Source organism: Acyrthosiphon pisum, chromosome A3 (genome assembly GCF_005508785.2).
Source record: "Acyrthosiphon pisum isolate AL4f chromosome A3, pea_aphid_22Mar2018_4r6ur, whole genome shotgun sequence".
Classification (NCBI taxonomy): Eukaryota; Metazoa; Arthropoda; class Insecta; order Hemiptera; family Aphididae; genus Acyrthosiphon; species Acyrthosiphon pisum.
Genome location: NC_042496.1, coordinates 33,840,747 through 33,868,722, shown reverse-complemented (window position 1 = coordinate 33,868,722; position 27,976 = coordinate 33,840,747). Strand labels below are relative to the sequence as shown.

Sequence of the window (27,976 nt, the reverse complement as noted above, 5' to 3'; positions counted from 1 at the left end):
AGGCTATTCTAACCTTATGTTTAAAAACCTAAAACTAACTATAGAAAATAGAAAGATATGAATCATTATTTATTTGTATTTTAAAATTTAAATACATACCTAATAGTTAGTGGTGTACATTGTACAATTACATACGCGGCAACTATAGTTTATCAAATAAACTATAATACAACATATTTTAATATTTTAGAGAAAATAATTATACAACATAAATCATAATATACTATCGAATTCGTCATGTATAGTTACGTACTTTTCTTTAAGACATTTACACACAATTTAAAGTATTATTCTGCCATGGAGAGATGTATCTGAATGTATCATAACGTCCTTTGACCACGTATGCAGCCATCTTCGGTTGTCGTTCTCTGGTAAATAATCCTTTTACACATAGCCCTGGTCTTATATACTCTAATGGAGAACAAATTAATGTTTAGTCACTAGTATAAAAACAATTTTTTTTTTATAATTTGTTTACCTTGTGGTGTTTTAAAATCCGCAAAATTCCATATCATCTCTCCTATGATTGGAATTTTGTTAAATATTAATGAATCAAAAGTTTTAAAATGTTCTTGAAGCAGAGTGACATGATAATCTTCACTCCACATTGTTTCCGGCAGCTTAAATTATATATAATAATAAAAAAAATAAATATACATTTTAAAAAAGTTTGATAATTTTAAAATATTTAATGAAAAATATTTATAATATTGTTGTCAATTGTTTTACCAAGCATATTTTTCTACTCATGATATAACTATTCAAATATTTTGAACTATTTATTTTGATTCACAATTTTATTTTTTTGATCGATTTAAAATGTATTAGTTTTTTTTCGATTTAATTGAAATTGTTGTATTAAGTCAAAAAACATGAAAATATAATACAACATTTATTATAAGTTGCTTGTTGTTCTTACAACAATAAAAAAAAAAACATTGAAAATGCGCATTGTGAAAATTCTTTTTATAGGCATTCAAATTTTGATAAAATTGGTAAAAAAAATAGTTCAAACATTTTCAAAAGTTGTGAATACCTAGTATCTCACACATCAAAATATTTTTTCTCCTCAAAAATATGAATTTATCTGGATTATTTAGCCCCAGACGAGAGTCCCTATAATTAAATAAAGCCGGTGTATATCCCTATAAAATCCGTGTACCAGCTTGTCGAACGTTGGTAGACCGCATGCTATAAGGCGGCCTTCATAATACTTGTATCATTATACATTTTACAGTAGGTACATATAAATATATAATATCGTAATCACGCAGTATTAACTTATAAGTTAATAGGAATAATATTATATACTATCATACATAATAAATAATTATTCATGGTTAAATAATATTATTAATTGTATATAATAATATATAGAGGGTGATACACTAAGGTCCAAGATCATTAGGAAGGATCATCACAAAGGATAATAGTCCCATAAACATGGTTTTACATTTACAAAACTATAAAATAGATGTAATATCGGATCTAGTGTTTATTATACTTGGACCATTTTTACAAACTAAGATGGATAGATTAATATTAAATACATAATATATATCTTCAAATTACCATAGCCCCCTTATCTTTCAAACCCATTATTATTGACCTATTATCCTTAGAACACAAAGCTACAAACTCAAAAACTACACGTTAGATTTTTGATTTTGATATTTCAACATTTTGAGAAAAATTATCAACTAAATAATTTACAGTAAAAACGGGGGTTCAATTTGAAAACCTGAAGTTTGTGTCACCACACTCCTTAACTAATACAAAAAACATCAAAAATTTAAAAATTTGGTCCTAAAGTATATTTGAAAATTACAAAATAAATTTTGAATAATTTCATTATTGAAGAGAAAATGGGATGAGCATGCTTGGTGAATCTCCCTGCATAAAACGAACAATCTTAGTTGGTCAAAATGTTATTTTTTCATTTAAAATACTATTTTTAGAAGAATAATAATATAAAGAATCCATACCGAATGTAACCCAGAAATTGCTCCAGCACCATATTCGGTCAATAGTATAGGTTTATTGAATTTTTTCGTAAATGCTTCAAGTTCATTGTAAGTTTGATGCTGAATAAGCTCTAAATGACCTGAATCACTATACCAGCTGCTGTATCGGTTTAATGTTAGAATATCCATATACTCAATCTATAATATTCAATAGTCCATTAATGTATTTTCAATAGATATAATACTAAATTTACGAAACTATGAAGTGTTAACACAAATAATTAGTAGTATACAATTTAAAAATATTTATTTAAATTGTTTATAAAAATACGTAGTTATCTATTATCATTTTTATTTTTAAATATAATTTTTACCGCTTTAGCATTTTGAATTTGTTGACTGTTGACAAAAGTTATTGGTCTTGAAGGATCCATTTTTCGTACATGTTGGTAAAGTTCTCTTTCAACATCAAACAAATTATTAAAAAAAGTTAAGATTTTATAAAATAAAAAAAATTTTTTACAAAAGTATCACAAATCATATTATGCCAAACTATATATAATCTATTGGCTATTAGGCAAAAGCTTTTAAAACAAATTAAAAATATACAATGCAGTATGCATCATGAGATATTTTAATATTTTAATTAATTATATACAACTTGGAACTCACTGAAAATACGGTACAGATACTTCTACATTGTTATATGGTTCGTTAGCCAATGACCACATAATAACACTCGGATGATTTTTGTCACGATTCACGATTTCCGTCATTACACCTTTATGGAATTTCATTACATCTGGTCCAAATATTCTAAAAAATATTAAAAAATTAAACTAATATTATCAATATCAGCGGCACCTAACATTATTTTTATAGTATATAGAAGCTTAAAAAGCACATTTACGTAACCATTGTCCATTTCCCGTAAAGAATGGGATTACTCTATTGCAATAGACACATGTGTCTATTACAATGGTGAACAATGAAAACTTTAATTTTACCGGCCCATAAAACTGGTGTACTATGTTGATAGTCTTTACGACATGTGTAGAAACTAATTAATAATTAGGTCAACTCATTCTTAGCACTTTATACCTAATAAAATATTATGTTGGATAAAAAAAAATGAATAAATTTGTTTTTTGAATTTTGTAGCCAATTTATAAATCAATTTTATTTTTTAACAAATCAATAATTTATCAAACGTTAATTCTGTTCAATATATTGTTCTCTATATCTCTATGTTATAGTCATAACTCATACGCTTGATTGCTTTAAATTTTTTCTTGTTCAAAGAATGTCTAAGTTTTAAGCTTGATCGGTCGCATAATTCTAATATAATTTAAGGGACATCGTTTAGATCATTGAGATTACCTATACTATATTATAATAGGTACCTTTATTGTATACAACTAATACTATTGCTGGTTTTGATGATAATTATGATATTATACCATATTTTGGATGGATATTTTCGAAATTTGTCTGCCCCTTCTTTCCCTGTAATATGCGGTATACCGTATACCCATTCTCCCGTGTCCCCCCGTGACCATTATTTGGAAATTTTAACTTTTTCCTACGTTCATACAAATTTGTACACATGGCATAGGTATAATAGTAGTTTAATGAAGGAATAAGTATGTGTGTGATAGTATATGTATTGTTATTTACAGAATAACCCCTTTGTACGAAGTCACCCTTGACATGACTATAATAAAAAACGGATAATTTGTATCCGGTCCACCTTGTTGATATCCTACCAATTCATATAATATTTTATTTTACATGTATAGGTACGTAGAGGTTAGCTATGGCCTATGGGTAAGGTGCCACTGATTAATTAACAATAGGTAAATAATTTTTAAATGTATTGTTACCTTAAGTTGCACGCGGCACTTTCCACAATCACTAATACACCTTCTGAATCGGCTTGCTGTAATGTTTCTTCTGCGTAAGGGTAGTGAGATGTACGAAAAGAATTAGCCCCTAACCATTTTATTAAATAAAAGTCTCTGGCACTTAATGCATCATCATAACCTCTTCCCCGTATCTATATATATATATAAGAAGATATTAATATTAATTATTACAATATATATATATATATGTCTTGAAAAGGTTATTTATAACTTATAAATTATGAAGGAAAAGGGACGAGGTTATTTTTGTCCGCCTACGAATAGGCCACACCCGCATGACACGAATATCTTATGGCCAACGAAGACCCACCCTCACATGCCATACTTGTATAATAGGAACTCATTACGGTCAAGCACGACCTCCTCGAATTTCGCCAGTTCAATGAAATACGCATCCAACAGAAACTACCGGGGACCCTTATGATTTATACATTCACCCACACCCGAGACGTCCAAAAAACTAATTAAATTTATAAATGAAATTGAACTGCGTCATATTATTTAATAATAATAATTAGAAATAAATGTACTAATATAATAGTAATTAAGTAACTTATGTAATTTAATGTTATTTAATGCAATATAATAATGTAATGAAAACGCAATCTATTTCTTCCAATGAAAAACAAAAAAAAAATGTAACTCAGGCTAACAACCTTGTAGTTGATTCCTTAAAAATTTCATAAAAAAAAAATATAAAGGAAATGTACAATAATTATAAGTACTTATAAGTTATAATCATAGAACCCGTCCTTAAAATAAATCTAAAATGTACTAAATAATATGAATTTAGTCTTCTATTTAGAGTGTATAATATATTTTAAATTTTCATTAACTACTATTTATGTAATATGCTTACATATATAGGACTCCTATATTTCACTATATTTATACATATGTTCCAAACTGATTAGTAGGTATTAATTGGGGTATTTATATTCATAATATTATAATAACTAACTATAGAATCTTCATGTTTTCCAAATCCTCTTAAATAAAGGGGTTCGTTATTTATCAATAATTCTTTTGATGTCCATTGAAGTGTTCGAACACCAATTCGCATACGATAATAATCACTATTTTCATTATTGGTCTTCACCTAGAAGACATCATACATTTATTGATAACTACTTACGTTCATATAAATAATATTTAGACATACATGAATTATATTAAATAACATAATACCTGAAAAGTATATAAGTATGCTATGTGTGTTTTTGCAGACATAACTGGCCACCAAGGAATTACATATGGTATTCTTAACTGTCCAGAACACGTATTAGATTCGACTACTATATTCCGATTAGCATCCAAAAGTGTAATATTACATTCAGAAATATTATTCCCACAAATATCGACTTTGTAATCAACGACTCCTATAAAAGTTAAAATTAATTTTACACACTTTTAGTAGGTATTTTTCCTATGAAGGTATATTAACAATACTATAATATTTATACAGGATAAACTTAAATATTGGTGACAGTATAAATGACCAATGACTTAAGAAATACGTATAGATATTATCAATATGAAATATTTTACCAGCATTAATTTAAATTTAAATCAACTATATATTAAATACATTTTTAGTTCGTTAATTATGGCACAATTGTGAGTTGTAGAATTCATATAGGTACATTATCAAATACCAATTAGTAATTACCTTCTGAATTATTTTCAAAACTTGTCAATACAGTGATGTCACAAACGTAAGATTTTGGCGTTGTATATAAATGGACAGCTCTGTTTATACCAGAATAATCAAAGTAATCAAACTCGTGAGAATATATTCTATAACCTTTTGGATACCTGTAAATATTATTCGCAATTTTGTATAATCTAATATACTAGTTACCGAACCTAACTAATTTCTAGTTTTGTATTTAGATTATATTTTATTACTTGTACGTGTTGTTCGGGATTTCGTATATCCTTGTGGTATAGTATCCGGTCGCAGCGTGTTATTTACAGCAACGACAATTAGATTAGATTCACCATATTTAAGAAAACGAGTAGCATCGCCAACAAATGGTAAATGACCTCCTTCGTGTTCTACACATAATTGACCATTTAACCACTGTAAACATACATTATATCATTTATATCTTAACCCATATAAGTATAAATTAAAATTAAAATTCTGATAAAATAGGTAGGGATGCACCCACGATTTTTTTAATAGACATTTGAAGTTTAAACACAAAATTGGGATATATTGTTATAAAGAATTATGATTTTAAATTGTTAGTTTGTTGTAATTCAAAAATATTGATGAGGACTTGATATTTTTAATAAATTAGGTGTTATATTTTACTATGTACTTATTGTAAAATATAATAATAGATAAGTATATTAAAATGTATTAGTTCTAAGCTATTGCCTATTTACACCATATTACTATAATTGCAATTATATAGTTTATATAATATATAAAAAACTTAAAAAATGTCAGTGTCTATATATAGCTCAAAAAGAGTGGAAGTAGAAATATTTTGAAAATTGTACCATATAAATATGTATTATTAGAAAATTCTAATATAAATACTTAGTGAAAATTTAAAGAATGGTCATTTAATGTTTAAATTACATCAAAATAATAAAATAATTTTTGTTAAAAACTGGTCTTTTTTTCCCGTTTTTTTTTATTTTTTTATTTTTTCCTAATTATTAAGAAGAGTAGGTATACTGCAGTGGCGTAGCCAGGATTTTTTTTCGGGAGGTGCTGATCAAATTTTACACTTTTACACATTAAATACGTACTAGCACAAATAGATAGCTGAAAAGTGTTAATACATAATATTGTACATTTTTAAATATTTTAAATACAATTTAAGACTTTTTGAGCTACTATCATAGACCATTAAAATAATTTTTAACATTTCGGGGGGGGGGGGTAGCAGCCCCCTCAGCCCCTCCCCTGGATACGCCACTGGTATACTGAGAATTTTTACTTCTGAAAAGTAACAACAAGATTCACTTTTCTAACAAAAAAAATATTGATGTTACAACAGAAGAATTTTTCAATATAAATATTTCTTAGGGCTGGTTACAGAATAAAATGTTTCTGACCGATTTTTCGAAAGGTTTTCGTTGTCATAGTTATTCAAATATCAAACATATTTATGATTCATAGACTTCCTTGTATAGAAGAAAATATCGAGTAGCCTGTTATGGTTTTTTTTCTAGAATACATATTATGTTGTATAAAGACACAATAAAAAACAATCATTGTAAAATCAAGACATTCGTTGCTACACTCAGAATTTAAAATTTATGTACGTTTTGATGAGACTTGAAAACTACAGAACCAATTGGCACTAAATTGTTCACACATATTTCTTGAGACTCTGGGAGTACTTTCAACCCATATAGGTTGCTATAGGGTGACTCACACACGAATTTCGTTTTTTTCATATGCAAATCAATCGAATATTAGTTTGATCTTTGATTAACTGTAAACAATAGGGTGGCCATTGGTGACTTCCGTATATTTGAAGCTTATACATTCAAAAACTATTGGACCGATTTTGACGAAAATTTTAGGCATTTTTCTTAGAGATATCAGAAAAGCCTAGACTATTGCTTGAACCACGTTCGAAAATATATCAATGCTATATCCAATCGAACACTGGCAGATTGCCCATCTCGGTCTAATTAGTTCACAAAGCTAGGTACATCGATACCGATTCGCCGGTGAACTGAGGTAGGTACCTACAATAAAACCGAGATACATCGATGTGGTACCGTATTTATAATTGTTAATTTTTCCCCGTGCGATGTCTTATTTTACACTGATATACACTTATACTATATTATATTTATAACAAAAACATATTGAAGATAATATGTTGATAAATATTATATAGGTATTAAGTATAGTATATAGATACATGATAGGTATAAGTTTTTGACATTTTTGGGCTAAATATAGAATTTTTTTAATTCTTATTGATTATCATATTCAATTAGGGATCAATATTTTCTTAAGCTGAAAATCAATATAAAATATTATTACATACCACGATTGACTTGAAATGCACACTGCCAAACCGCAAAAATACGTTTAGCTGATCATCGGTCCATCTTTTTGGTACATAAAACTCATATTGATACCACGACCATCCGACGTAATCTCGTATGGTTGAGTTTGTAGAAATATCATTGTAACTAGATGGAACGGGCATTTTCCAATAATCACCAAGCTAAAATATATGGTACTATTATAGTATTATTGTCTATATTTCTAAGTGTTGTCGTACTGAAATATTAATTTATGATGTACTACTGTACTATAATTTTATAAAGTATTTTCCATGTTTTCTAAAACGTTATCGTGTTAGATTTTATGTAAGTGTATATTCGAATCAATGACGTAGGCTTTCATGGCAGATTAAGTAAATTGTTAAAACCACCTACCTCGGTAATTTCTTCGACAATAACAGAAACTCACTATGGGTAATTTTGTATACGGAGTGTTTCATTTAACGTAAGACACTCATTAATCATTATTTTAGAAAACACTAGCATTTTTGAAAATATATACGTTACATAATTTTAAGTCGCTAAAAACAACATAACAATATACATTTTTAATTTCATATTGTGAAGCAGAATATTATTCAGAGTATTTTGATCTATAAAAAATCAAAATGTTAACGAGTAGTTTATTAGCTGTTATATAACTAATAACTTCTATATTTGTTCTCGTGTCCGGTTAGAATTGCCAATAATCACTGTTAGTAATAAAACAAGTAAATATATAAGTAACTTAACTTATAAGTCCGAATTTCCTTATTTATAAAATTATAACTTATAATAGTACCTATTTAAGTTATATATCATAAATTATTAATTAGTCGTCCAAAATTCGATCATTATACTCTGATGTACCTACTATAAAAAATATTCTGCATTAGAATAATAAATCAAAAATGCATGTTGTCATTAAAAAAGTAAAAATAACTTATGTAGGTATTATATTTATATGTGTAATTTAATATTTTATATTAGATACCAGCATATTATTTTATTTTACAGAGTAGATAAAACTCCAGCTAAATGTAAATTATATTAATCAATAATTATCATCACAATACTAAAATATGAATTTTATTAAATATTGTTAAACAAAACTCAAAAGTAATTATCAGAGACAAAAATATTAAAATAATAAACAGTATTACCTATTAGTATAAATAATAAATATTATGATTTTTATTCAAATTAAAATCATGTCCCCATTAAACTGGTACTAAAATAATTCGTTACTCTGGATAGATTGAACTTTAAATAGCTCAAATACTTTCCAATCTACAACATAGGGAATATTTTATGTGTATTTCCAAAATATCATTAATAGGCTGCCAAATTCAAAGTTAAGAAAAATATAAATTAACATGAGAATTTATTTTTTTTTTTTTAAAAAAAAAGGATATAATATACCTACCATTGTAATAATATGATTTTAATAAGTAAATCATACGTATTATATTGACTATAGAGTATGTTTCTTTTAAAATAAATATTAACCTTCATATAGTATTATGGGGTAATTAGTATTTTTGCATTGACTTACTGTTTCGAATCTCTCTGCATACCATTTTTTATCAAACCCGATCTGTTGGTTAGATAGTGGAGATATTTTGAAGTTCCATAAGCCGTGTAAAGTACGAAGTTCGCGACTTTCACTTTCCACTGGATACAAAATATTTGAAGCTAAAGATGGCGCAACAAAAGTCACTAAGAGTAAAAACATCGCTGTTTCTGATGGTCTAACCATAACGAAGTTTGAATTAAACATATCTGAAACGTTTATTAAGGTATAAGGTTATAAGAGTGAACCATAAACATCTGAGGTTCATTGAACATATGCCTGTAAAACCGGTTTAAATTACAGGAGGTTCAACCATAAAGTATACAAAACACAGGTATTGAAAAAAAAAATGGTCGAACAGTTTTTTTTTATACACCTACACACTTAATGTTTGAGCGGTTGAACTCCGAAGTCCAATTTGAATAGTAATTACATTCGTTTGTTCCCAGATAAACATTGGTTTATTTCAGAAAATGTAATTTATACACCTACCAATTATAGTTTATGCCAACACAAGTGATATGTTTATTATGTATGTATCTTCGTCCACTTTATAGGTACCTAACTATCTAACCTATACAATATACATAGGAATAAAATAATGATAAATTTAGTATTATCACTTGTCTTCTGTATTAGCATAAAATGCATGCGTCATTGGTGTACTAATATTTCGAAAATTTAATTTTTTATCTAGTGATTAAATTATTATATTAGTGGAGGGGGTTGTATATACATTTTTTTAAGGCAACTTATTAATACTCCCTCCCAAAATAAGAAAATCTAAATTAAATATTGATGTTTTATATTTTATTTTAATGTAAAAAACTACCTAGGCTTCTACCTATTGAAATTCACAAATTATTAATTATTAAAATAAGCATGTATAGAAAATACTATAATATAAAGTTCCCGTTTATTTTTTAAATCGCTGAAAATTGTCTATAGTTTTGACCCCCTCCCCCTGTCACGACGTAGTTACTGCTAGACATAGCCAGAAGCCGTATACTTAATGTTCGAGATTGAAGCATTTTTGAATACCCACAGCCATGGTATCCTCGGACGTATCTAAAAAATATTTATTCAATAGACAATAGTACCTATATTATGTTTACCTACCTAATATTAGAATTATTTTAGATAGACATAGATTATTCCTGTATTATTATTTTCTTTTAAGTTTCAACAAAATATATTTAACATTGCATGTATTGAATTATTAAATTACTATAATAATGATTATTTGTAGATGTATAATGCAAGTAGCAATTAAATTCTTGTTATGAGGGAGGGGGAGGGGTGCCATTAAAATTTTGTAAAACGTAACTGTAACCTTCCAGTATTATAGAATATTATCCTACCTATTTATTTATAGTTCTTCAATACAATAATCATTAGTTATTACTTATTATTGGTACTACTTATTATAAACAAAAAAACTGAAAAAACCTCTGGATTACAATAAAGGTTTCGATTACTAAAAAAAATTATTTAGGGTTCGGTCCAAAGATTTTCAAATGTTTTTGTCAAAAATTTGTCTTTTTCTGTACCTACGGTTTATATCACTGTTGTTTCAATGGTACATAATGCCTAAAATTCACATTGCACAACAGTGCAGTTCGAAGTTTAAGATTTTTATAATGACATAAATACTATATAGTACATAGTATAATACACTAATACACATAGACTTTTATACTACACTTTAGTAGTATACTATGATAATAAACTGAATGTGCGAAATTATAAATAGCTGGATACAAAATTGAAAAAAGGCATATTTTGCAGTTTAGATAGTAGACCAAAACTGTTGGCTGTATAACGCACCTTAAGGTTGCACCTTAAGGTTGCACCTATGACTGTTTTCTCAGATAGCATCAAATTATTATACTAATTCTTATAATTTCATAAACTTTAAATATTGAATACCAAGAAAAAATGTTATGCTGTTGGTGGTTGAATGTTGATGGTAATACGATCGTAACATGCACAATGGTTCACGAAGCTTAACATTTGTTAACCACCATTGCATGTCCATGTAAAATAATGCCATAGAAACATTTAACAAAAGTGTAATAGATACATTTACCTACATATACTAATAATTAGGGCCCATATTACAATAGTTGAACTCCGGTTAAACCACCGAATTCGGCCGGTAAAATCAGTGGTTCAAGCGTAACCGAGGTTTAAACTATGATTGTAAGACGGGCCCTTAGTCAGATAATTAGTAATTAGTAACTTATTTATGATTAGATTACAATCACAAAAATATATTCAGTAAATAAAATAATTGGCTGAAATCTTCGGAATTAGACTATAGATAAGTAAGTACCTAATTATAAAAAAAAATGCACCTGCAGAACCAACTAATGGTAGGTACAGTTTATTAAAATATATATTTAAAAAATAATTGTTTTACTATGTATTTTTGTTGTCGTTTTAAAAACAAAAAATATAAAACTATTTAGTATATTTTATAGCTAATGCTAATATACTCACTGAAATGGCGGAATTACATATAAAGCAGGCATTTTTCCAGGCCTCAAACGGTTGATCGATAAAATTATTGGTTTTATGTTTAATTTTTCATTGCACAAAACTATAGAAAATATGGTATATTATAGAGCATAGAGATTATACCATAGAGTATAGACTATATTTTATAATTTATAATAATATACAATATATCCGTACAATGAAACAATAATAATTGTTGCGTGACCGCCGTGTGACGTCCACATTTATAAATGAGAAAAAGTTCTCCATAATTTTATTGACTCTTATTTTTATTAGTGCTCTTAAGAGTTAAGACTCCGACCACTCAATTTAAATCAACTATGTATATTATATAGATATGAACGCAGAATTGAGTGCGCGGGGCGTCGAAGGAACGCGTTTCTTTAGTCTTCTGCCCATTCAATATCAACAAATACAATGACTTCTTTTTATACTCTCCCTCATCGTCATTCTAAAATTTAAAAAATCTTGATATTTTAAATTTAACACTATTGTTTTTATTATTATTTTTAATTTGTATTGAAGAACGTGAAAAATAAAAGGTATACACATTTGAACTATAACCAATTATCAAAAAAGGAAACAATAGGAATATAGGATATAAAGATATGGAGAAATAAAATACAAAAATAAAAAGGAGGTATAAGTGGATGTCGCTCTGCTGTACAGTAGATTACAAGTGGGTCACTGTAATAGATGGTGTTAAATTGAATTCAATGATATAATATGAATATCATTGTATTAGAAAAACGATTCTGAGCGAAAACGGTCAGTCGCAGCCTATGATATTACTAAGTACTCGTATATTTGATGATATTATTGTGAATAAAGTAATTTATATATAACCTATTTACGTATGGCCTTATTTAAATTTTAAATTTTTAGCTATAAAAGTTGAACATTTTATACATTTTTAACTAAAAATAATAATTTAATTTTAAATTTAATATATTTTGTCAAAATTCGAACTTTAAATGCTTATAAAAAAAAAAATTGTGCCTATGTATTTTTAATATTTTTCAACTGCTACTGTAACAATATATCAGGAGCCTTGCATTACATTTTCACGCTTTTTTACCCAACAAATAAATTTTTATCGATATTTATAAAAAAAAAAACTAAAAAAATTGAAAACTGACAATGTCCGTAAACAGCTCAAAAAGAGTCAAAATATTTTCAAAATTTTATGGTGTATAGAAAATGAAAATATAAACATACGGTAAATTTTCATGTATCTACAGTTATTCGTTTTTGAATTACAACGAAATAACAAAATCCGCTACGTAAGAAATGGAGACATGGAGTGAATATCCAATCTTGTAAAAATATGAAATTCAAACGCTCATAAAAATTTAATTTGATTTGCTTGAAGACATTTTTCTTTTTGATAAAGATAGACAAACTTATGAATGATTTTGTATTACATTTTCAAATCTTAGAATTAAAAAGAAAATTTTTTATGAATTTCTAACTCAAAATAATTTGCAAATTTTCATTATTTTCACATATTTTGTCAATATTTGAAGTTTAGATGTTTATAAAAAAAATTGCGACTATGGATTTTTAATTTTTATAATTTGCCTTTGAAACAATATAGGTAAGCCTTCTATTAAATTTTCAAGCTTTTTTAACCAACAAATAAAATTGTATTGATATTTATAGAAAAAAAACTAAAAAAAATGGAAACTGAAAATGTCCGTAAAAAGCTCAAAATATTTGGAAAATTTTACGGTGTATAGAAAATTTTAATATAAACATTCAGTCAAAATTTCATGTACCTAAGGTCATTTGTCTAAGAGTTGCACCAAAACCAAAATCAATTTTCTCAAAAACAGATTTTGCGTAAAAATTCCCGTTTTTCCTTAATTTTTGTTTTGTTTTTCACGGTGCTTTTGAAAACTACTGGGAAATTTTTACTTTCGACCCCCCCAAAGTAACAACTAGATTCACTTTCCTATCAGAAAAGATACTATTGAAGAAAATCTATAAGCATTTTTACTGTCCTAAAAGGTGATGATAGACACAAAATAAAAAAAAAATACACATCATTATAAAATCAATACATTCATCGTTTCACTCAGAATCTAAAATGTTGGGAAATGGATGTCACATTGCTGTACAATAGGGGATTTCTTATGGACATTTTTTTTTTTGATAAAGGAATCTTGTATTATATTTTAAAATCTTAGATTTAAAAAAAAAGATTTTTATGAATTTTCAACTTAAATAATTTGCACATTTTCGTGATTTTTATGTATTTTGTCAAAATCCAAACTTTAAATGCATATAAAAAAAATTGAGACTTTGTATTTTTAGTACTTTTGAATTTCCATTGTAACAATATAATGTAAGGAGTCTTGTATTAAATTTTCAAGCTTTTCGACCCAACAAATATAATTTTATTGACACCTATAGAAAAAAAACGTAAAAAAAATTGGAAACTGAAAATGTCTGTAAACAGTTCAAAACAAATTAACATATTTTGAAAATTCTTTGGAGTATAACAAATGCTAATACAAACATTAAGTGAAAATGTCATACACCTACGGTAATTTGTTTTAGTTATACCAAAAACAAAAATTGAATTTGTCAAAAACCGATTTTGCGTAAAAATTCACGAGTTTCCTAAATTTTTTGTCAAGTATTTAAATACATGTCATATGTAATATTTATTCCTACCTAATAATTATTTTATACATTTATAAACTATTATAAATATTATTATTATCATTGTTTTATTAAAAGTTCTTGTCTATTACATGTATAATATTGCAGTGGGGTTCACCAATGCCAATAACTTCAGCAGATGACAAACAACTATGTACTGTATACATATAGGTAATACTTCTTGTTATATGTTCAATATTTCCAAAATTTGTTCAAAATTTCAATGAATTACACACGGTACTACGGTTGATATTAGAAAAGAATAACTGTTCTGTTTTCGACACGACAAAACACACACACACACAAAAGGACGAACGATTCACGCACGAGAACAATAAGCAAGAGAAGAATAAAGATTAGGTTAGGTACCTGTATGTTATTAGTTATTACATTATATCATTATTAACAGTGAACTATTATAATAAATTAGCATAATTAGGCAATGCTGGCAGTAGCCAACAACTTCCACAAGTGAGCACTAACATTATCTTACACTGATAGAAAATATTGGTATTATTATTATTTTTACATAATATATTTTTTATTTAGGTATCTATTATAATAATATAATATTGATCAGTTATAGTTTTGGGGGATTTTTCATTCGGGGGTTACTTTGCCTGTGGATTTTGATCCAGGGATTTTTTATCCGTGGGTTCTTATTCCTGGATTTTTTTTCCTAAATTCAGGGAACGCGGTATTTATAAAACGTCAAATCTTATAATATATCGAACATCAAATAATATGTATAAGATACTTATAAATTGTAACTGAGGTTCACCGATCGGGCCTTGGTGTGCCGTGACTCGTGGGTGCCGATATCCAACGTGGGTCGAGCCGGTCGTCCGGTGGTCCTCTTCAGGTCATATTGTCACCCATCGACTTCCACTACGATCCACTATCAACTATTGGCTCTCAACTGTATAACTATCATCGACTGCCTCTTTCGACTAAAAAACTCTCGACTGCCAGGAGTCCCGATCGGTCATTGACACGACGCGTACTAAACCCAAGTCAGCATAATATATATTGCGCGCGACATTTGCCATTACTAACACTCAGCATAATATTAGCCGTGCTAAACGTCGGGAATAATGTACGATGTCGTCATGTTGATGACGACAGTCGTTACAATATTAACGTATTATTTTATTTTATATGTATTGTTATTTTATGCATATCTACTGAACCAACAATGGTAATGTGTATTATAATTCTACAATTAAATATATTATTGAAGGTATAATACTATTATGGTATGCTATTACTATATGTGTGTAAATAATATCATTTTCACTTTAACCATTTATTAAATACTATACACTTTTTTAATATAAGTTTTATCAGAAAAAAAAATGCCCAATGCTCTACTACAGTCTAACTACTACAGTTAAAGGTCCTTCCTTTAATAAGATATAATCATAATGGTTTTAATCAAGAATTAGAACTTGAAAAAAATCTAAAAACTTAACATGTGTTATTTATCACCAAATTAAAGATATTATACTATCTAAATATTATTTTAATTTATAGTAAGTTGTCTAGCCATAAATCTCTTTTTAAATTGAATATTTACCATTATTTTTTCTAGAAAAGGGTCTTTAATCATCATTCATCAGACGATAGACACAAAAGTGGTAAACTTCGTGATAAATTCAATTGGGTAGAATATAAGCTTGTGTATAATAATTAATAATTTTAGTGTGCAACCCCCCCCCCCCCCCCAAATAAAACTAAATTAAATACACTACTGGTTAAAAAGGATATGAAAAAAAAATTAATCGATATACGACAATGTAAAACATTTATACGATAATTTAAAAAGAAGGTGGACAAATGGGTTGGTACCGTTTTGCTGTACAGTAGTTGTCGAACATATTATCGTTTTTATGGATGGGTTATATTTGAATTCAATGATAAATAATTATATACGAAAAACGATTCTGAGCGGAGACGTTATGTCAACCTAGCATATACTTATATAAATAATTAAAATAAAAATTAACAAAAATCGAAAATATCTCATGGCTATAAATAGTGTAACTTTCCGGTGAATTTTATCCTTTTGATATAGGTAGAAAAATTTGTTGGGAACCTATTAAAATTTCTAATGTTAACTATGAGAACTGAGAAGAACAACTATTATGAATTTCCGACTGAAAAATAGTTTGAACATTTTTGACATTTTAACGAATTTTTTTACTAACCTTGCGTATGAAATATATTATATTCAAATATAATGACATAAAGAACTCATTAAGGATTCACAGTTGCGTCGTATGTCGTGTCGTGTCGATCAAATCGTATTGTGATTGGATATTACGTTTTTGGTATCATGTAATAACCAAGTTGCAGCCGAGTATACCAAGAATTGAATACTGTTAAATAACTTTTGAACCATATTGGTTACCAGTCGTAACCATATAATAACCAAGCCCTCGCACGACACAACACACGACGTAGCTGTTGAATGTTGATGCGCCATTACTCTTGACATAATATTTATAATTATTTATTTAAGGAAGTGGCCAAATTATTTTTAAACATATAAACCTTATTAGGTACCTATATACTTTACATATGTGTAAAATAAATATGTTATATGTCAAGTTTTTCAATATAATAATTAACTATAACAACTAATCAGTATTATTAATATGTATACAATATTAATTGTATAACTGTCTTATAAGCATAAGCTGAAATAGAGGGATGTGGGGATGGCCCCCTTAAAACGTACAAACAGAGAAATTAGCCCTCTCAAATAAACCTACTAGTCACTACTTTAAATAAAAAATTTATAGTAAATTTAAATTAAAATACAGTGTTGCCGAAAATAAATATAATTACAATTTTACAAAAAAAAATTGGTTTGAAACTTTCATCTACCAACCTATCTTTCTTATTTCTTTAAAGTTATAGTCCACAAATGTTTATATAATTCAGATACATATTACATACTCATATATGTATGATATGGGATGTCTAAAATAAAATGGTGTTTAAGGAGAGGTGATTTTTGCAAGTGCAGAAAGCGACTATATTTTATATACAATTAAGTTTTTAAAAGAAAATAATGGTGTTAATATAAATCAAAATAACAACAATTTAAAAAATATTACAATTATCAATTTTGTTCATTTCATAGGACATAACTGTATGCATATTTAATAAGTTCATAAGGCATATGAATATATGCCTTAATGACAACTTGATAATAATATGTATCAGTAGCGCATCCAGGGGAGTGGACCCCTAAAGGCTAATGTCACAGTATTTTTTTAATTTTTAAAGATTCTCTGAAATTGTTATCAAAACTTATTGATATCACACATATTAAAATATAATAGTGTTTATTAAGGAATAAAATAAATGAAAATATTCAAGAAAGAAACAGAAAAACAATAATTAAATACAATTTTTTTTTTTTTTTTTGAATTATTAATTTGGTTTGAAAATATTCCCAACAATTAAATAATATAGATATATTAAATTTAGTATTTCAAAAAATGTTCAAAATTATTAGCTATTATATAATATTTTAAATAATATATTAATACTCTAATATTGATGTAAAATGGTAACAATTAAGGTATTCAAAAAGTGTAAGATAACTTTTAAGTTATTAATATGTATGCAAATATAGAATAATATGAACAATAAGTATATTATAAGTTATAACAATACTAGAGACAACAACTTCTTTTATGGTATGGTGAACAGATATGCATGATAAAATAATTTATTTCATTACGTACACAATAAGTCTGATGAGATATTATCTCAGTAGTTGGTTGAATAATGGAATGTTTATTACACAAAAATAAACTAAAAATATTTAAACATTTACTATCTATAACAGACAAACTCTTATCTAATATAAACCAATAAAATTAATATGTTTAATAAAACACCTATCTATTTTATACCTTAAAAAGTACATTGAATTTGTAGCTTAACAACAGTTGAACCATAGATTCCTTACTTTAAGGTACATACTATATGTATTACATATAAATCAAAATGTAATTACTTTGCATCAAATATAGTTTATTTGTCTAAGTTTAATGATGATGAGGACATGGTAACTGAAAATAATTATTTAATATTATGAACAATGTAAACATTAATTTGATTTTGTATTAATTACTATAAGGGTATGAAGTACAGTTTTTTTTTATAATAATTACTCAATATTCTTGTACAGTGCCTAATTCATATTATATATTAGAAGCAAGAAATCTTTAATATTACTTCAATTAAAATAACAAATCTTCATCTCCTTCATCCAACATGTTACCATATTTAGCATTAGCTTCTTTCATGTCTTTCTTAAGTTGTTCTTTCTTTTTGTTGGAAATTTTCTTTTTATCCTGAATCTTCTTTAACCTTAATAACATAAATACATAACAAAATCATTAAGTAAAAAAATAAAAGTTCATAATTACTCCAATATATTATACAGATTGATTATTTTGTCATAAACCAGGCAATATCTTATGAAATACAATAAATTACATAGAAAGATTTTTTTAGTATTTTTAAGATATTTATTTTTACATATTAAGTAAAATAATTTGCATGTATTTAAATTTATATAATATTAAGACTAGTTATGATTATTAATTATACTCTATTCAAGTTAAGAACTATAATTAGGGGCCAATGTGTGATTAGGTGTGACATTACTACAAGGCAGGCGTATAGATTGTAGATTCTGTAGGGATTCTGACCACTCAACAAAAAATAGTTGCTACTATGCAAGGTTCTTAACGTCAATAGAGTAAATATAATTATAATTGGACTATAAATATACCTGTAAAATTCTTCTCGCTCTAATTCATCAAGCTCGGAAATAATATATGCAAGTGTTTTTTCAATTCTGGGTATAATAACTAGAAAAGTAATTACAACAGGATTAGATTCATAATACACAAAAAAAATAATACAATATATAGGATAAAAATATATTCCAATTTAAATGCATACCATGTTCAATAGCATTGACTCTTCTATTTGTTATTTTAATAACATCATCCAGAGTAACAAAAGATGTTTGCAATGATGCTAATTCGACCAGAAGCTTAATTGCAGTTTGATAATTTTTTTTAAGCTTGGCCAACTGTTGACCCCCTCGAGCTAAACCTGCTAATTCATAAGTGTCTGTACCATCCTGGTAACTTTCAAAAACAGGCAGTGTCACACCTACATTAAATACATTTATTAATATAATATTACAACATAACACAAATATTTTTTTTTATTACCAGCAACATTATCCTTTTTAGTGCGTATTTTTATTTGAGCTTTTGTTACATTTTGTAAGACAACTTGATTAAAATCACCAGTAGTAAATTTTGCTTCTGCCAAAGAAAATGCTGCTTCTTTCATTACCTCGCCCATCAATGTCTTAGTCTGCGCACATAAGATAGTTGTTTAATACTAACAAGTTTTTAGTTTAGAAAATGGCAATTAATAATAAACTAATATACATATTTTTAATTGTACCTGAATAATTTTACCAAGAATCAAACGAAATCTCATTTGTAAAGCATCAGCTTTTTTTTTTAACAAACTATGCCCTTTTTGTGCTCCCATAAGACGCCCTTTCATCATTGTTTGAGCACTAAAACATAATTAAATTCATAATTATATTAGTCACAGTACCTATATATTACAATATATCTGAATAAGACTACGAATGCTAAAATAATTTTTGTTTTTTTACACATAGTGTCGTAGACCATAGTGTATGTTATCAATAAACAACGATTAACGTTGTTAATGTTCTACAATAAACCAAATCTATAATTTGATTGATTTAGTATAGGTAGGTAATTATGGAAAAATAACCAAGTATGTTTTGTCAACCATTGATCAAATAAAAAATGTATTTAAGCAATACATCAACAGACAACGCCCAATTTCGATATCTTATCAGTTGATTTACTCACCCACGAGATGGAAAGATTGGCAATTTGTCTTTTCCCGACATGATTAATAACTTACTGTTGAAAAATTAATGTAACAATAGATAAGATCTTAAAACTGTAATATTGAGTTACTATTAAATAACATGACGAACTTATAAAATCAATTTATCCTTAGCGAGTTCTCTAATATTTTAGAAATCTGCTATTCTGCTGCTGAGTTGTAGTGAGTGGCGAGTGGCGACTGCTGACTTTTTGTGATAGGCGATAGTTTACTGCAGTGTGCACTAAACAGTGTGGTGTGTACACAAACACAAATCACAATACACATACACAGCGTACATCGAAATAGTACTATAATTATAGTAGGTGGGGCTAAAAATGTATTGAGACTTGAGAGATACATGTAAAAGTAGTAAAACAGCTGATCAATGATAACAGAATTGAAATATTATCTTTGATCGTGATTTATAATACAGAAGATGACTCGAGTTCTGGAGTCTGGACAGCGGCCTGCTTTGCACCCACGAAAGGATCGGTACTCGGGAGCAAAATTCAGCGACCAATCAGCTACTTAAAATTTATAATAAGTATCATGATAGGTTTTGGTCTGAGGTAGTAGGTACAAAACTATAGAAAATACCTAATATTTTCTTGTACGATCACTACAGTCTACAATCCCCAGATATAGATAATAAACTAAATTCCAATATTAAATTTTAGCAATCTAGTTTATTAATTTATTATCTGTGCTATACAATCAAAGTTTGAAAAATGAAAACCCTCCAACATGACGTTACATGGCCATCAGAAAAACTATATTATTATAAATTATAATATTATGACAATGCTTTCGCGGGAATTCGAAAAAACGAGTGTTAAAATTTGATAACAATTACGATTATATCACGTCATGTTTTTATTTTTTAAATTTGAGGAGGTACCTATCCTTTTTGGATGTCAATCGTTCATGGACTATGGTCCGTTGATCCATACTCTATTGTCAGTCATTTAAATATTCATAACAAGTTTTTTCAAAAATTATAATTACAAAATGATTTTTAACTTTTAGATAAATATATAAAATAATGAAGTTTCGTGGTAAAATTATTGATCCGCATTGCATGAAACAATTCTACAGTAAATATAAAATTTGATGTGTTTTTATTTTGATAATAAGTTGGTGCATTTTTTTAAACAGGTATTGTGATTATTTTATCCAAATTATGTAGAAATGTAGTTTTGAGACTGAGTTCTACTAAATTATACTTAATCGCTTCAAATGAATCTAACAGTAATCAAATAAGTGTTTGGTCTGTATTAGACCAACAGTCATTTTTCAAAGACTATGACATGATTGGTGAAACAGAATCTAATGAAATTTTATTCAGCTTACCAATTGGTAAGTATTTTTATATTATAATATATTATGTATTATTTTTATTTAGTCATAATTATAATTTAATAGGAGAGTAGCGGTATGGTAAACAATATTATACTCCTTTCACTGATTAATTTATACATATTAATAGGTAGTATTAAAATGTTACTCTATATCGAGTATATTATCTATTCCTACACACCATAAATTTTAATCAGACTGTATCATAAAGAAAATTATCATGAGCGTAATAAATAGGGCTCAGATTTATAAATAAATAATTATTTGTATAAAGTACCTATCTATAACTAATCATCTTTTATAAGTATTTTCGTTCAACAGATTTTCCACAAGTTAAATTTACATTATTTTACATGTTTCATCATAATTATACCTATACTAGGGATGACAAATCCGTAAAACATGAAGAAATGTTTAGAACATGTTAATAATTAGTAATTTTATTTAATCGTTATTTAATCTCTCAATGACAATAAATACTTTTCAAATTCAAATTTCTCTCTTATTTATGTATGTAAAAACCTCGCTAAGACGAAATTGCTTGGAACCGTCAAATTACCAGGGTTTTCATCTTACTTAAGTTTTACTTAATATACAATATTTTTCATAATTTATTGGCACACAGGAAAAAAAAATAGGTAATTTTTGGTACCGTATAACGTATATAACGTTGAAAATATTTGTAATACATTTTCATGTGTTTATCATTCAATCTTTAATATCATGGGAATAACTACTATAGTGACCATTAATTTATTGTACCCAAAGATGATTCACTTGACATGCACATGTATTATATGGCCCTTGGAGTATAAGAACAATAAATTCTAGATGAAAGATAATGAGAGATGAAGGAAAAGTGCAGAAAAATATTATTGAAAACATTTTCAAAAAAATAAAAATGGTAGTGTTAATTGTAATGTTTGATCTAAATTCAGCTGTATCTATAACAGCAAAGATAATTAAAATGTTTAATCTCAATTCTCAACTTTGGATTGCTAATGTCACTATTTGAAAATATTTAAAACTATTGAATGATAGACAATTATTAGTTTGCCATAAATTAATAAGTATTAATTTTTTTTTTTCATTTTTTTAGACATGCTAGCATCTTCACTGAGTTCAGCAAAACAAACAAACTTAAAAACTCTCAAGATGAAACTTACTGATAAACTATCGCCATGTCTAACTATCGAATTGGATCTGGTTATAATATTTATAAATAATTTGGCCATAGTACTTAATACTTATATGGTTTGATCAAAAATTAACAATACATTATTCACATTTTAGGAATCCCAAGTATCTAGTAAACAGTTATGTACTCATGATATTCCAGTTTCTGTTATACTACCAAAAGATTGGTCAGCATATAAGGAGCCAACCATACCTGCTCATAATGTAATAGTATTTAAAAGTTTTGAACTTATTTTATTCATCATTAAATATTTTATATTTAAAACAATCAAGACAACAATAACAATATTTATGTTGTAAACTTGTAACGTTTTAAATTAAAACTCCTATACTCATACAACAAATTATTAAATATATTATTTAATTTAGATTAGTGTTGTTATGCCATCAATACGAGTAGTACGGCACATTGTTGACAAGATGAAACGCATAGGTCCCAGGTTAATAGTATCATTAGATTCTTCTGGGAAAATGGTTTTAGGAGTATCAAATTTATCAGCCACAGTTGACACACATTTTATAGGTCTTGAGATAGTTAGCGTACACAATTTAACTGGTGAGTGTTAATATTACAAATGTTTTAGTTAATGTACCAAACAAAAACAAAACTATTAATTTTAGATTCTGAACCGGGACGTACATCGATTTTACAATGATGTGTGTTTCTTATTTTTGTAACACCACCTTTTTTGGGTAGTAAAAATGTTTTGGTTTTCTACTTGAATCGATTGGTGTCTGGTAACAAATTGGATAAGTTGGTACTTTAGTTTTCAATAAGTTTTTATCAATGTAATTTTAAAAAAAGATAGACAAATGGGTATAACGTTGCTGTACAGTAGTTGTTGAGCATGTCGTTGTCATGGATTATGTGTTATATTTGAATTCAATGATCAATCATTGTAGGTATACGAAAAACAATTCTTACGCGGAGACGTTGTGTCAGCCTAGCATACTTGTATAAATAATCAAATTTGATGGTTAAAAAACAAAATTAATAAAAATTGAAAATATTTCATAATAGACTTAGTCAAGTAAAACTAGCTCAAAAAGAAGAAAGAAAATCTAACCATCCTTAGAAAATGCTAATATAAATATTTGGTAAAAATTTCAAGGGTCTACAATTATTAGTTTTACGTTTCACCAAAAAAAATAAATCAATTTTTTAAAACATTTTTTTGTTTTTCTTGATGTTATCAAACTACTAGGAATTTTCAATTTTGATCTCCCAAAAGTACCAACTAGATTCATTTATCTAAACTTAACTAAAAAGATACTGATCTCGAAAATCGGTTCACTTTTACAACTCCAAATGTTGATGACAGATCGAAAAAAATATTATAAAATTGATACATTCTTTTACTCCGCTCAGAATCTAAAAAAATGTTTTATGGTAATATATTGTATTTTTTTGGACTAATATATTATAGATTATAAGTATGTGTATTGTGTTAATTTTTTATGATTGCAATTTTATCATTAGGTTTATTTAAACATTAATCCAGACTACCTTTATACAATTTATATTTAAAATATTTAGACACTCTATACATGTGAGGTATTGTTATAACTTTTAACTTTTTTCATTATTAAACTTATGTATTTATTAATTTGTTTCAGATAAAGAAAACAAATATTCTACAGTAGTTGATATCAAAAAATTTTCACAATTTTTAAATTGTGAAACATTAAACTTGTCAAAAATATTATGTCATGTAGTTGAAGGAATGCTGTTACATTGCTCAATAGAAGAAGATGAATATGTATTACATTATTTTTTGAGCGGAATTGATGATTAACATGAAAGTATTATCGGGAAATAAATTTGTAATTTAAATAAATATTTAAATGTATGTAACTTTAAATGTATGAATCTGAACCAAGATCCAAATTTTAAAGAAATGTAAGGTAACAGCTTACTATTAAAATATATAACTTTCAAAAAAGCAAAATAAGAAATTAAAATTAAGAATCACACAATTTAAAAATTGATAGTTAATAAGTCCAAATATACATTTGTTGTGTGCTGCTCTGCCAGTGATCCAGATTTTAAGCTGTGTGTAGTCTGATTCAATTAACTAAGATAATTTCTAATAGTTGAAATAAAATACAAGTTCAAACATAATACTTCAATTGTCGTGTGGAATGATGGTGCTTTGAACTCAATAGCTAAAGTGGCAGATTTGAGGGGGGACTATTGCCCCGGGTAACACTTTTTTGGGGGCAGCAAACTTAGTGGCAAATCAATGTCAACAAAACTTTCAATTAATATTTAAATATCAACAAAACCATGCTGTGCAATCAATCTCCTCATCTGATAATACATGTATTGGTTGGTTGTCAAATACCTAAACCTTTTGTTCTGTGTCTAAATTAAACATTTCTTGTGGGCTATAATGTTAGTAACATCGTACTGTCTGTTCAAAAAGGCCATATATCAAAAATGATATATTGTACAGGAGACTGTTTTCAATATTTAATAGCTACAGACTACAGTAATTTTGCAAGTTATCTTACACCACATACCTATAAGTATAACAAATTGTATTAAAAAATTTCTTGTAAGTTTGATTATGCACTTTTTAAAAACTTAAACTTACCAGAAATAGTATTTTTTTTATAAAAACAATAAATATCTTAAGATACTTATATTGCATTGATAATTGTATTAGTTACCTAAATATTTATATACCTAACATCCTTTTCTAATAATAAATAATTAGGTACTGATGACAATATTATTAGGTATTATTGTGTCTCATACATAATATTATTAGATTCTTGAATGATGAAGACAATAATTTTTATTTTATGTGTTTAAATACACAATAAATAGTTGAAAAACCCTTCGATTTTCAACTTCAGTATCTTTTCTAGTGTGAAAGTGAATTTAGTTGGTATTTTAAAAAATATCCCAATATTTTTCGAAAGCGACAAGGAAAACAAAAAAAAAAACGGACATTTTTTAAGCAAGACAAAAGTTTTGACAAAATTGATTTTGATTGTTTGGTGCACCTCAAAAAAAATAACTGTAGTTTTTTTTATAAATGATTAGATAGGTATCATTTTAGACAAACAATTTTGGCGTGATGGTGCTTGGGACTTGACAGCTATGAAACATCTGAATAAGCTGTTCTACGGACTCCCTCATATATGACATGTGGTCTCCGTCACCATATCCTTGACTGGTGTGCTCCACAATTTTCCAATGCATGTACGAATTGAAGATTTTTAGACGAAAAAACCAAATATGATAGTTATTCATTCTTTCAGTTAGAGTTAATTAGATAGGTTCTGGATTTACATTCTTCGAACAACCACTTAACTTAAATTGTACTCTAAAACAACCGGCGGTCGTCATAACCCCACATTTTACACCATTCAATACCGCACACATTAATACTATTGTTAAAAAGGGAAATTTGAAAGGTCGATAGTTCAAACCCGCACGGCGCATACATTTGATTGACAGTTAAAATTAAACATTAAAAAAATAGTTTAGTACTAATTAAATATATTATAATTAAATTTAAATAGGATGAAAGTCGACCGACTAACTTTTTGCATTTTTTGAGATTTTTACGACATCAAAATCCCAGCCTTGTACTTATAAGGAATCTTGTGTTACATTTTAAAATCATTAGTTACACATTTTTAGGAATTTTCAACTCAAAATAATTTGCACATTTTCGTAATTTTTACGCCTTTTGTCAAAATTCGAACTTTAAATGCTTATAAAAAAAATTGTGACATTGGATTTTTAATATTTTTCAAATATCATTGTAACAATATATTAAGAGCCTTGTATTACATTTTCAAGCTTTTTACCCAACAAATAAAATTGTATGGATATTCAATTTGGTTTCAGTAATTATCTCCTGTTGTTTTAACACATCTATCTAAAAAAAAACCTAAATTATATATAATAATAATTCTAAAATTTTTAGTATTTCAATATTTTGTTGTTATAGCGGCAACAGAAATTCATAATCTGTGAAAATTTCAACTTTCTAACTTTCATGGTTCATGAGATAGGTAGGTACAGCCTGGTGACAGACGGACGGACAGACAGCGGAGCCTTTGTAATAGGGTCTCGGTTTACCGTACAGAACCCTAAAAACAAAAATAAATTACTATGATAACTCAAAATATATTTATTGTTTTAAATGCATGTTTTCCGAATGAAATATTGTAGGCTGCGGAAGTGGGGAACATAAAATTCATGCCTAAGTTGACTAATGACTATAATGGTAACTTTCTGCGCCGTTCATCTCAAAATTTTATTTTTATGATTTTATTTTTATCTTGATTAAAATATAGAATTAGCGTGTGCGGTACTAAACGATAATGTTATTTTAGATAAATGTATCCTTATGTTATTAATATATTATATATATCAATGTGTGTGGTTTTGAACGACGACCTTTTTTTAAAGTGTGCGGTTATATGAACGACGACCTTTTTTTAAAGTGTGCGGTTATATGAACGACGCCCGAAACAACATGTTTACATTTACATCTTACCAATGTAAAATCCTTTGGTGTCACTCTAATTGTAATAACTCGTACCTATTGTGAAACAAAGATATTTAAGTTCCTAGTAATACATTTAGTTGAATCCGTGAGTTCGTATCGTTACATTTAAAGTAATAGGCGCAAATAGACAAATTATTTTGGGGGACTAAAGCCCCTCCTATAATATTTTCTAAAAATTATATATGCTCAGTACCTACTAATTACCGACTTTTGAACTGGAGGGACTTGGCAGAAATGGGG

General features: G+C 27.3%; 4 protein-coding genes across 8 annotated transcripts; 1 reads left to right on the top strand and 3 right to left on the bottom strand.

Annotated features, from left to right (window-relative positions):
* Positions 1–43: 43 nt before the first annotated feature.
* On the bottom strand, positions 44–15,710 carry LOC100165307 (beta-glucuronidase). Of its 3 annotated transcripts, none has more exons than XM_016808579.2 (13): positions 15,433–15,710; positions 9,471–9,697; positions 7,915–8,097; positions 5,798–5,972; positions 5,559–5,704; positions 5,078–5,268; positions 4,851–4,988; positions 3,848–4,020; positions 2,637–2,780; positions 2,339–2,423; positions 1,986–2,162; positions 479–620; positions 44–411 (listed from the first exon to the last, which is right to left on the bottom strand). In XM_016808579.2, exons 6-13 carry the CDS (start codon positions 5,117–5,119, stop codon positions 269–271), a joined length of 1,044 nt encoding a protein of 347 aa, XP_016664068.1. In that variant the 5' UTR covers positions 5,120–5,268; positions 5,559–5,704; positions 5,798–5,972; positions 7,915–8,097; positions 9,471–9,697; positions 15,433–15,710; the 3' UTR covers positions 44–268. The 3 variants fall into 3 exon arrangements, with proteins under 3 accessions (XP_016664068.1, XP_016664069.1, XP_029347058.1); XM_016808580.2 differs by having other exon boundaries at positions 62–411; positions 15,457–15,710; XM_029491198.1 differs by lacking the exon at positions 15,433–15,710 and adding an exon at positions 11,991–12,100 and having other exon boundaries at positions 62–411.
* LOC107885112 (beta-glucuronidase) lies at positions 5,643–9,674 on the bottom strand. Its single transcript, XM_016808575.1, has 4 exons — positions 9,471–9,674; positions 7,915–8,097; positions 5,798–5,972; positions 5,643–5,704 (listed from the first exon to the last, which is right to left on the bottom strand). The coding sequence occupies exons 1-4, from the start codon at positions 9,672–9,674 to the stop codon at positions 5,643–5,645; spliced, it is 624 nt and encodes a 207-aa protein (XP_016664064.1).
* Positions 15,711–18,094: 2,384 nt separating the features above from the next.
* Positions 18,095–20,930, bottom strand: Vha36 (vacuolar ATPase subunit D). Of its 2 annotated transcripts, NM_001136188.1 has the most exons (7): positions 20,761–20,930; positions 20,630–20,683; positions 20,184–20,301; positions 19,943–20,090; positions 19,665–19,880; positions 19,492–19,570; positions 18,095–19,064 (listed from the first exon to the last, which is right to left on the bottom strand). In NM_001136188.1, the coding sequence occupies exons 2-7, from the start codon at positions 20,668–20,670 to the stop codon at positions 18,935–18,937; spliced, it is 732 nt and encodes a 243-aa protein (NP_001129660.1). In that variant the 5' UTR covers positions 20,671–20,683; positions 20,761–20,930; the 3' UTR covers positions 18,095–18,934. The 2 variants fall into 2 exon arrangements, with proteins under 2 accessions (NP_001129660.1, NP_001119691.1); NM_001126219.2 differs by having other exon boundaries at positions 20,630–20,930.
* Positions 20,931–21,060: 130 nt separating this feature from the next.
* On the top strand, positions 21,061–25,850 carry LOC100163232 (checkpoint protein HUS1). Of its 2 annotated transcripts, XM_008190004.3 has the most exons (7): positions 21,061–21,607; positions 21,678–21,745; positions 21,807–22,007; positions 23,107–23,213; positions 23,301–23,408; positions 23,574–23,760; positions 24,822–25,850. In XM_008190004.3, the coding sequence occupies exons 2-7, from the start codon at positions 21,694–21,696 to the stop codon at positions 24,998–25,000; spliced, it is 834 nt and encodes a 277-aa protein (XP_008188226.1). In that variant the 5' UTR covers positions 21,061–21,607; positions 21,678–21,693; the 3' UTR covers positions 25,001–25,850. The 2 variants fall into 2 exon arrangements, with proteins under 2 accessions (XP_008188226.1, XP_001950666.2); XM_001950631.5 differs by having other exon boundaries at positions 21,061–21,745.
* The last annotated feature ends 2,126 nt before the right edge of the window (positions 25,851–27,976 follow it).